General features: G+C 44.8%; 3 protein-coding genes across 4 annotated transcripts; all 3 read right to left on the reverse strand.

The window, feature by feature from the left end:
• Nucleotides 1–1,314: 1,314 nt before the first annotated feature.
• On the reverse strand, nucleotides 1,315–4,807 carry LOC136351070 (receptor-like protein 6). The gene has a single exon (XM_066306713.1). It carries the CDS (start codon nucleotides 4,747–4,749, stop codon nucleotides 1,648–1,650), a length of 3,102 nt encoding a protein of 1,033 aa, XP_066162810.1. The 5' UTR covers nucleotides 4,750–4,807; the 3' UTR covers nucleotides 1,315–1,647.
• A 559-nt stretch (nucleotides 4,808–5,366) lies between these two features.
• On the reverse strand, nucleotides 5,367–9,911 carry LOC4324067 (retrovirus-related Pol polyprotein from transposon TNT 1-94). 2 transcript variants are annotated; one of them, XM_066306715.1, is made up of 3 exons: nucleotides 9,449–9,911; nucleotides 9,003–9,177; nucleotides 5,367–7,208 (listed from the first exon to the last, which is right to left on the reverse strand). In XM_066306715.1, the coding sequence occupies exon 3, from the start codon at nucleotides 6,755–6,757 to the stop codon at nucleotides 5,840–5,842; it is 918 nt and encodes a 305-aa protein (XP_066162812.1). In that variant the 5' UTR covers nucleotides 6,758–7,208; nucleotides 9,003–9,177; nucleotides 9,449–9,911; the 3' UTR covers nucleotides 5,367–5,839. The 2 variants fall into 2 exon arrangements, with proteins under 2 accessions (XP_066162812.1, XP_015645319.2); XM_015789833.3 differs by having other exon boundaries at nucleotides 5,367–7,508.
• Nucleotides 6,894–8,995, reverse strand: LOC136354893 (receptor-like protein 7). The gene has a single exon (XM_066306714.1). The coding sequence runs from the start codon at nucleotides 8,776–8,778 to the stop codon at nucleotides 7,339–7,341; it is 1,440 nt and encodes a 479-aa protein (XP_066162811.1). The 5' UTR covers nucleotides 8,779–8,995; the 3' UTR covers nucleotides 6,894–7,338.
• Nucleotides 9,912–10,870: the final 959 nt, after the last annotated feature.

Genomic DNA, 10,870 nt, shown 5'->3' on the forward strand with positions numbered 1-10,870 from the left:
TGGCCTGGTGTGTAGGTCAGGTCGTGTCGCCTCGACTGATCTCGGGCTTGGGCCCATTCGTGGCTGGGCCGTGTCGGGCCGGGCAGCCCGTTTCACCATCTATACCAGTAATGACCAACTTAAGCAAAAGTCCATGCAAGCGCCATTATAATTTTTAAAAAAACACAATACAAACGCAAGCGCTCATGACGCGCGTACACTCACCCCTATAAACGAACGGATTTTCGCTTACAAAATTTTTACAAACAATATGGCATATTGTGATTGGATCTAGATTTTTTTGTAGCTAACGTTTGACTAGATCAAACGGTTGATAACCTTGTTTGTAAAATTTTTGTAAGGATTTCTTTTAAGTACGTGCAACACTGCTTATATTGGATTATGTGTGTATGTCTTTTTTTTTTTGAAGATTATGTGCGTATGTCAGTATGTGTTTGTATTTGAAAGTGAGTTTTGTGTGTTATACAAAGCAAATACTTGTGTCAGAATCTTTCTTTTGTACGCTCCTTATGACTAAATGTATTGGTGTATTTCTCATATAACTTCAAACTGATTATATACATTGTAACGGGTGGTTAGGTTTTTGTTCCCTTTCTTCTTCTACTAGCCAAATACCATACGTTGCAACGGATTATCCAAAATAGAAAAAAAAGGTTCTACTAGTTAAAAAAAAGAATATTCACCTCTACTTTTGATTCAAACAACATTATTCATGCAGTGCACCTTAGAGCAAATACAATAGATGGCTATAAGCTAGCTACAAAAACATATGAAGGAGAGAGAGGAGATGAGAGAGAAGAAAAAACATGCTACATATATTTATAGCCAGCCGCAACAACACGAAATTTAAGATAGTGTGTGTATGAGATGTGGAGCAAACATTAGTGGAGTAGTATATATTTATATGAAAGTATTGTATATGTAGGCTATTATATTAGCTGTAGATGATATGCCAATTTTTAAAGCTAAGGCTGTGTTCTTAGTCTATTTTCCCAACTCCACCTTCCTCTTTTTTCACGAGCACACGTTTACTAAATTGCTAAATGGTGTGTTTTTTTTTAAAACTTTCTAAAAAAAATTGCTTTAGAAATCGTATTAATCTATTTTAAAATATTTTTAGCTAATATTTAATTAATCATACGCTAATGTGTGCTTCATTTTCCTTGCCAGAGAGGATGTGAATGATGGCAGTAGTGATAGACCCGTCATCATCACTAGAATGTCTTTTTAAGTACGTATATTAAAGAGATAAATTTTTGACCTCTTGGATTGAACATCGAGGCTCATTTCAACCTTGTTTAAACAATCTAATAAAACAAAATATATTCCCAAATACATATTCATTATACGTTGTCATGGAACAAACAACGTAACCAACTCATCACAATTCATGGATACAACATACAAGAACCTGAAAGCATCACTACAGCTTCACTATAGTTTTAGAGCAATTTTACGGTACTTGAGGAGATACCATGAGGTACCATTTTTTCTATTGTAAATTTGGTACCTCTTGGTACCTAGGTACTATGAGGTACTAAAATTTTGGTACCTCATGATACCTCCTTAAGAACCGTAGAATTGCTCATAGTTTTAACGTAGCTGTGGTAACTAAAGCATATACGTTTTTTCAGCTAACAAGTAATCTTACATACAGAGAACTTTTTTCCAAAACGGAAATCTGCTGTCTTGGGACCTTTTCTTGATGCGGATTCCCCATGTCACAACGATTATAACTGCAAACCCGATGCCAACTCCAAGTCCAACAAAGAGGAACAGTATAACATCCACATGTTTTTCCTCTGAAGGATGTGAGCTTGGTGGTGTTGTCATGTTGCTGCATTCCTTGGACAATGGAAACCCACATAGACCAATGTTCCCCAGATAGGAGAGATTGTTCGAGAACTGGGGTGAATCTGGTATTCTCCCAACCAAACCGTTGTAGGACAGGTTCAGCACTGAGAGGAAGTGTAGCTGTGCTAACTCCTGTGGAATCTCCCCTGAAAGATCATTTGATGAGAGGTCCAATGACTCGAGTTCATGCAGAGCACCAAGCTGAGATGGAATTGGTCCTGTGAGGGCATTATGTGACATGTTTAGCCCACGGAGGAGAACGAGCTCTCCAATTGACTTGGGAATGCTACCATGGAGTGCATTGTCTGAAACATCGATGACTACAAGGGTCCTCAAGATTTTTGTAAATGTGACTTCATACCCTTTATATGCGATTGAAGTAGAAAACTGATATGTTGTACTATGCACGTTGTGCTGATATTGCATAAGCAATGTCGCACTAGAAGATGTCTCCATCATGGATTTTAACCTTTTCAACCACTTGTGATGTAGAGTACCAGAAAAGTTGTTTGAAGCCAAATCAAGAATCCGTAGATTTGCAAATTCGCAAGTGTTATCTTTTTCGATGGCAGAAGACCCCACCTCTCCGGTGAACTTGTTGGACTTCAGGACAAGAACCTGAAGTTTAGGAAGCATACTAGCCCAACATGGAAAACCACCGCTAATCTGATTATTTCCAATGTCTAAAACCTCCAAATCTCTGCAAGCAACTAGAGATGTGGGTAGTTGTCCTTCAAACATGTTCTCACTGAAATCTAATGCCTCTAATGCACATCCTTTCTTGATATTACGAGGTAACTCACCATGAAGTTGATTTGCTTTCAAGTTGAACACACTAAGGGAATTGATATCCTCCAGTAAACAAAGTGGAATCAAGCCACTTAAATTGTTGTAAGAAAGATCAAGGAGCAGAATGTCCCTTGCATCACAAATTGAGAGTGGAATTTCTCCAGATAGGTTGTTTCTGGAGGCCATGAGATAGGACATCCCACTAAGCTGGGAACTGAAGTTAAATGGCATGGATGAGAACCGGTTGTTTGAGCAATCGAGCAACCAAGTGTCAGGTCCAGTTATAGGTATGGGTCCTTGGAATAAGTTATAACTGAGATCAACAATCTCTAAGTAAAATGGAAGATAATTATATCCTATATTGTCGAATTTGTTGTGTAATAAGTTGAGGATAAACAACTCGCTCGAAGTTTCCCACGCCCACTGAGGTATAGTACCATGGATCTGATTTCCTGAAAGATCAAGATTTCCAACCCAAGGCATGAGACTCAAGGCACTAGGGAAATTGGATATGTTACAATATGCTAGGCGCAAGGTGTAGAAATAGTTTATGGACACCCATGAAGAATTATTTTTCTCACCATCTACAACTGATAGTTTGTTGTTGGAAAGATTCAAAGAAAATAGGTCTGGTAGTTTCCAAAATGAGCTGAGCTCCAACGTACCAATGAAGTTATTATATTGAAGATATATGACTCTCAATTGAGTTAGGTTAAATAGATCTTGAGGTATTTGGCCAGAAAAGTTACATTTGTATAACGCTAACCTCTTCAGATTCTTGATAGCACCTATCGCAGATGGTATCTTCCCAGATAAGCCACAGTTCGAGAAGTCGAGAAGGGTCAATGAAGTCAAATTTGCAATCCAAGATGGTACTGCTCCTACTACACCAGCCCCTGTAATCTCTAACGAATTCAACGATCTCAGCTGGCCAATAGAAGAGGGAAGCTCTTGGGAGAAGTCACTTGATGCAACACCCAAATTTTCCAAGGATTTGATGTTGCCTACTGAGTTAGGGATTGGACCAGAGAAGTTAGTACTGCTAACAAGAAGATCTACCAAAATGTCATTTGATGAGATATTTTTTGGCAACGAACCGGAGAGTTCGAAGTTGTACCTAACATCAACAGAGGTTAAGTTTTTGTTCTGGAAGATTCTACTTGGGAAGCTCCCTTCTAGACTGTTGTGTGTAAGACTAAGAACACTTAGGGAAGGTAAATCTCCAAAGGACTCTGGAATGGGACCGTGTATGAAGTTGTACTGTAGGTTAATCTCACTCAGTGAGCGTATACCCGACAATGATTCACAAATGGGAACCTCGAGGTAGCAATATGGTAAGCTAAGGACCTGAAGTTGAGGGGTAGTGGAGTTTGAAAAGGCACTGCACCACTGTACCATGCTGTTGCTGGACAAGTCTATTGTGCCCATATAAAGTTCCTTCAGGTTGTGGAGGTTTGCGACTATTGACACAATGTTTGGTGCCACAAGTAACCAAGCGGGTGAATAGGTGGCAACTGATAAGAACTCATCATCTAGATCAATAAGGAAAAAATCAGTGGAGAGGTCAAGGGATATCAAATTAGTGAGACGTCCTATTGTATTTGGTATCTGGCCTGCAAATTTGGAGTTGGAGAGATTGAGGTAGGTGAGCTCAGTGAGCCGTTCGAACCCAATGGTGGGAATATGAGACCCGCTGAAATTGTTCCACGCGAGGTTAAGGTGCCTGAGCGAAGTGAGCTCGAAAAGCGCAGGGTCAAGAGCAGCGCTCTCCAATCCGCACTCACCGAGGTCAAGCGAGGTCACATGGCCAACGCCGATGCCGACGCCGCAGCGGACGCCCTCCCAGCGGCAGCAGTCCGTGCCGGCGCGCCATGATGCGAGGGTGCACTCGGACTTGTTGGTCATGTTGAAGGAATGTTTCAGGCGGAGCAGCGCCGCTGCCTGGTCGGGCAAGCACGGGGCCGGCATGGCAGCAGTACTTCGGTTGCTGTACGTGGCAAGGGAGTAGCAGAGGTGTTGGAAGCCTAACAGGAGATGAAGGATGAGCAGGTGTAGTAGCAGTGGTGGTGGCCCGTGTCGACGACCAATGGCAATTGGGGACGACATGTCGCCGACGATCAACTTGGTGTCTTGGTGTGGTTTAGTTTATCGGAGAACTAGCTTCGAGGTGTACCTTGTGTACTGTGTATATATACATCAATGGCAGTACTATGGCAAGCCTGAATCTATTGCCTTTTTTTTCTTCATTTTTTCTGTCCCCATTTTTATCCCTGATTTCAGACAGATGGAATGAATGACTGGCTAGGAGCCTAGGAGGCTAGGACTAGGAGGCGAGCTTACCGTGCAGCTGCCGTAACAGGCTAACAGCGTAAGCACTGACGGGTGGTGGACTGGCCGGACTCGTCGTGACTCCGCGCCAGTCATGCATGGGCCATCCAACTCTCCAAACCAGTTATTTACTAGTACAATGAAATGAGGTCACAACTCACAACATATAAAATGCGAATATAGCGAAATCGCATGTTTTTTCGCGAACACGTAAAAAGATTGCACATTAATATATTAGATGGAATAGAGTTTTGATACACAACGCAATCAGCCAGACTGGCTTATGCCAAGGAAAGAAAGAAAATGTCAACAAAAGCTGTACTACGGCGGTTAAGCATAACTCCGATTGGCGGAAAGGGGAAGAGCCATACTACACTCCAAGAAAACTCCAAACGTAGCACAAACACTTGTTTTTCACTTCACTTTTGGCACACTTTAACAAATGCTGATTACATTGGTTAAATAGACCACACACACGCACAGGTTAAGCCACGTCTTGCCGCACAAACCGGCAAGCACCTCTCGTGGATTATCCTCTAATCACCTTCCTACATGCAAGGCACAACTCGCTGCATGCAGAGCACCACTAAATCACTAACCAACACATGCATGAGCCATCTGATCCAGTCTTCTCGCCAAGAATCCATGCTTCACTTGCATGCAGATCATGGCCTCCCTGGTCAAACTAAATCACACATACTATTGACCTGCTCACTGCTCAGTACACACATGGAAAAACTAACGTGGACACAAACCACTAATTAGCTAAACACGACTTGATAGGATGAAAAAAAACACAAACGACAAGATTAAGTCTAACAATCACCCCCTAATCTTGTTGTCTTTATTCTGCACCTCCACATGGTCTTCACAGCAAAGTGGGTTCATCATCTGCGTCGGCAATAGCAAGCTGCACCACTGCCTTGGTCATTTTCCGCGGCTCGTCACACTCGTCGGCGAAGTGTCCGAACTTGCCACACCTGTGACACTCAATCTTCGACTTGTCGAACTTGCCGCGAAACTTCTTCTCACCAACACCGTTGCTACCGGAGCCACCACTGCTCTCTTCAGCAACCTTCGCCTCCCACTCAGCACGCGTCAGCCGTGGCTCGGCACACGCGGCCAACAACTGCTGCTCCCCCTCTTTGTCACGTCGTTGCCCCTTTGAAGACTCCTCGAACGCCCGCAAACGCCCGATCGTCTCCGTCACCGTCATCTCCGACACATCCCCCCATTGCTCGATGGTGCTTATGAGGGGTTGGAACTTGTCGGGAACGGAATGCAAGAGCTTCTCCACCACCGTGGTCTCCTCCACTTTCGTGCCGAGAGAGCGAATCTCGTTCACGATCGTGGTAACCTTTAAAGCAAAATCATTAATTTTCTCAGAATTACTCATGTACATACCATCAAGCTCCCTCTTGAGGGTTTGTACTCGAGCCTTCTTGACACGCTCTTCACCCATGTTCATCTGCTTGAGGGCATCCCACGCCTCCTTCGCCGTCTCCTTCTCGGATATGGCCATCACCACGGCCTCCGGCACAGCTTGGACAATGGCGGCGAGAGCCATTTGGTCGATCTTCTCATCGGCTGCGTCGCCCTCCACAGCAGCCCACACCCCTTGTGCGTGCATGAAAATTTTCATTTTCACCGCCCAAATGCCGTAGTTGTTCTCCCCGAGCATGGGGTAACGTAGCGTCACCCCTGCCTCCTTCACTTGCTGCACCACTAGCTTGCTGTTGTCGTCGTCGCCGGCAACAGCCTTGCTGCCATCGCCGATCTTCGGCATCTCTCGAACGAGGTTCTGATACCACTTGTCAGCCCAAACACTCACTCGCACACACACCTCTCTCTTTCTCACTTGATAAAACACACACAGAGAGATGATGAACTGACGGAGGAAGAAGATGAACAGTACGCAAGGATTTCCACGCTGCACACCAGCGCACACAGCACAAACACTTGTTTTTCACTTCACTTTTGGCACACTTTAACAAATGCTGATTACATTGGTTAAATAGACCACACACACGCACAGGTTAAGCCACGTCTTGCCGCACAAACCGGCAAGCACCTCCCGTGGATTATCCTCTAATCACCTTCTTACATGCAAGGCACAACTCGCTGCATGCAGAGCACCACTAAATCACTAACCAACACATGCATGAGCCGTCTGATCCAGTCTTCTCGCCAAGAATCCATGCTTCACTTGCATGCAGATCATGGCCTCCCTGGTCAAACTAAATCACACATACTATTGACCTGCTCACTGCTCAGTACACACATGGAAAAACTAACGTGGACACAAACCACTAATTAGCTAAACACAACTTGATAGGATGAAAAAAAACACAAACGACAAGATTAAGTCTAACATATAGGCCCTTCGAATTGGTTAAAACTGAGATCAACAGACTCTATATCAACGGGAAGAGCGTTGCATCCTACGCTGCTGAATTTGTTGTGTGATATGTTTAGGAGAACCAACTGGCTCCAGGTTTCCCATGCCCATTGAGGTATAGCGCCAGGGATTTTATTGTCTGAAAGGTCAAGATAATGAATAAAACTCATGTGCCTCAAGGCATCAGGGAACTTGGACATGTTACATGATGCTAGACGCAATATGTCCATATTATTAACATGCGAAGAGTTAACGTCACCATCTACTACGGTGAGTCTGTTGCCTGAAAGATTCAAACTAAAGAGGTGAGGTAGTTTCCAGAATGAGCTGAGCTCCACAGTACCAGTGAGGTTGTTCGAATGGAGATACATTACTTTTAAGTGAGTTAGATTGAAAATGTGTGGCGATATTGTACCATAAAAATTGCACCTATACAATTCTAATCTAGTTAGGTTCTTGAGATTACCTATTGAAGAAGGTATCGGTCCAGATAGACCACAATTAGAGAACCGGAGAAGTACCAAGGAGGTTAAATTTGCGATCCAAGATGGTATAGTTCCTACTATACCAGCTCCTGTTGCCTCTAATAATTTTAAGGATGTGAGTTGTCCAATTGAAGAGGGAAGCTCTTGTCTAAAGTCATTTGATGCAACGCCCAACTCGTTCAACGATTTGAGATTGCCTATGGAACTGGGAATAGGACCAGAGAAGTTTGTGCTGCTAACAATCAAAGTTGTCAAGCTACTGTCTGGTGAGAAATTGGGCAAAGAACCGTAGATGTTGGTATTATAGCTGATATGAACAGTTGTTAAGTTCCTGTTTTGTAATATTCTTTTTGGAAACAATCCTTCAAGATCATTATCAGCAAGATCAAGAACGCGTAAGAAGTGCAAATCAGCGAAGGAGTCTGGAACTGGACCATACAGGTCATTATACTGTAGATTAATCTCAGTGAGTGAATGTATGCTAGAGAGAGATGTGCAGATGGGACCAAAGAGTCTGCAATGCCGTAAACTCAGAACCTGGAGTTGAGGAGTACTGGAGTTTGTTAAGGCAGTGCACCAATCTTCACCGTTGTCAGACAAGTCCACCCTGCCGAGATAAAGCTCTCTCAAACTGCTGAGATTTGCTACTAGCGACCCAATGTTTGGTTCTACGACCCACCAAGAAGGATCTGACCATGTACCGAATGAGAGGTAATAGTCGTCCTGATCTATAAGATAAAATGTTGTGGAGAGGTCAAGAGATACCAAATTGGTCAGGTGCCTTATCCCAACTGGTATCTTGCCTTGGATGCTCGCATCGGACAGGTTGAGATGGGTGAGATGCTTGAGGCGCTCAAACCAGTGGCGGGCCCAGCTTTTTAAACTTGGGTATTCGAAATAGGAAGGGGTAAAAAAAATGTTCATACACCTAAAAGCCAAAAAATGGGCTTGTATATTATGATACACTAATAATTATAATTTATAGCGTATATATAGAACATAAAATTGATCATTAGTTCACACAGTGATAGAATTGATCATCACTAGAAATTGTTTAACTTATAGAAATACTAATACCAAACGTATCAATGTGTCAAAATATGGAATACAAAAATGATAGAAAATAATAAGTTAGGAAGAAAACTTACAATTTAGATATTAACTTTTCGACGCTTGATATTTTGGAAATAATCGATGATGTCCTTGTCCTTAGCTTGCAAAAAGAATTCTCTTTCAATGAATGTAACCAAACATTTATTCAAATATTTGTGCCCCATCTTGTTTCTCAGCTTGTTTTTGATGTGGTTCATTGAAGAAAAGACCCTGTCAACACCAGTAGTTGCAACAGGAAGAACTAGAACCAATTTGAGAAGTCTATAAACAAGTTCATACCGACGAACCCTCTCTGTTTTGATAAGCATCATAGATAGTTCTGCTAGACTTTTCAAATTAGTTCTGCTAGATAGTTCTACAATCCTACAAACTAAATGTCTAAATCAAGCAAATAAGCAAGCAAGTAACTACACTAAAATACTAAATGTCTAAATCAATGAATTTTTGTGCTTGTCCCGTTGTCCGGAGTTTAGTCACTCACTGTGCTTGTCCGGAATTTGCAGGGCAGGGCAGGGCAAGCAGCCGCCGGCAAGCAGGGTGCCGCACGGCCGCAGCGCGCAGCCGCCGGCTGCCTTGGGCCTCGGCGCGCCGGCGCGGAACGGCGGACGCCGACCTGCAGGCTGCAGCTGTGCAGCACCTGCTCGGCTGACAGCCAGGAGCAGCCTCCTGCCTGGCTGCCTCCTGGGCCCCTGCCGCGCCGGCTGCCGCACGCGGCACGCCGTCGGTCACGGTGCGCCCGCGCCGCTGCATACCGCGGCCGCGCCGCACGCTGCTCCAGTGCTCCACGCCTCCATGGCTCCCGCCGGCCGCCGCCGCGCCGCTCCACGCGACCACGCCAGACGCCTCCACGGCTCCCGCCGCCAGCCGCCGCACGCAGCCCCCGCCGCACGCCTCCTCCTGTGGCCGTGCTGTGTGTGGTCTAGGGTTTGCAGGTTTGGGTGGCCAGGGCGCCAGGCGGGTGGGGAATTGGGGGAAAATTGCGAATGGGTTGATATGTGGCCCAATTAGACCACAGGTTGAGAGGAAAGAGGGAGGGGAGTGGAAATTTAGGCCCAATAGAGAAGAAATGGGAAAACAAGGCCCAATATAAACAGTTTAAGCTTTCTTTTTATTTTTTTAATACCTATATGAACTATATAGTATATATACCTATTTTTTCTCAAAAATCTTGGGTATACATCTGAATACCCATGAATACATAGTGGGCCCGCCCCTGGCTCAAACCCAGTAGCTGGGAGCTCCGAGCCATTGAAGTCATTACGTGCGAGGTTAAGATACCTGAGTGAAGTTAGATCGAAAAGTGCAGGGTCAATTGCTGCACTCTCCAAGAAACACCTTGCCAGATCGAGGCTTCTCACGCGGCCGTCGCCGTTGGCGCCGCCGCAGCGGACGCCCTCCCAGCGGCAGCAGTCCGTGCCGGCCCGCCACGACGCGAGGGTGCACTGGGAGTCGTTTGTGATGGTGAAGGAGCGCTTCAACCGGAGCAGCGCCGCCGACTGGTCCGGCAAGCACGGGACCGGCATGGCAGCAGTAATCCGGTTATTGCTGTGCGTGCCAAGGGAGTAGCAGAGCTGTTGGAAGCCTAACAGGAGATGGATCAACAGGTATAGTACTAGCAATGGCGGTGGCTCATGATGACCAATTGCAATTGGGGACGACATGTAATCGCCGATCAACTAGGAGTGGTTTATAGGAGAACTAGCTTCGAGGGGTGAAACCTGGTGTGTCTTGTGTACTGTGTATATATACACCAATGGCAGTACTAGCAGGCCCGGAATTTACTGCCTTTTTTTAATTTTCTCCCTAGAGAAACGCCCAGGGTTTTCTGGTTAGCTCCACAAGGTAGTGGGCTAGATTATTTGGGTTCGAAGCTTCACCCCTTCTTCACCTCTCTATCTCTCAC

Source organism: Oryza sativa, chromosome 1 (genome assembly GCF_034140825.1).
Source record: "Oryza sativa Japonica Group chromosome 1, ASM3414082v1".
NCBI lineage: Eukaryota > Viridiplantae > Streptophyta > Magnoliopsida > Poales > Poaceae > Oryza > Oryza sativa.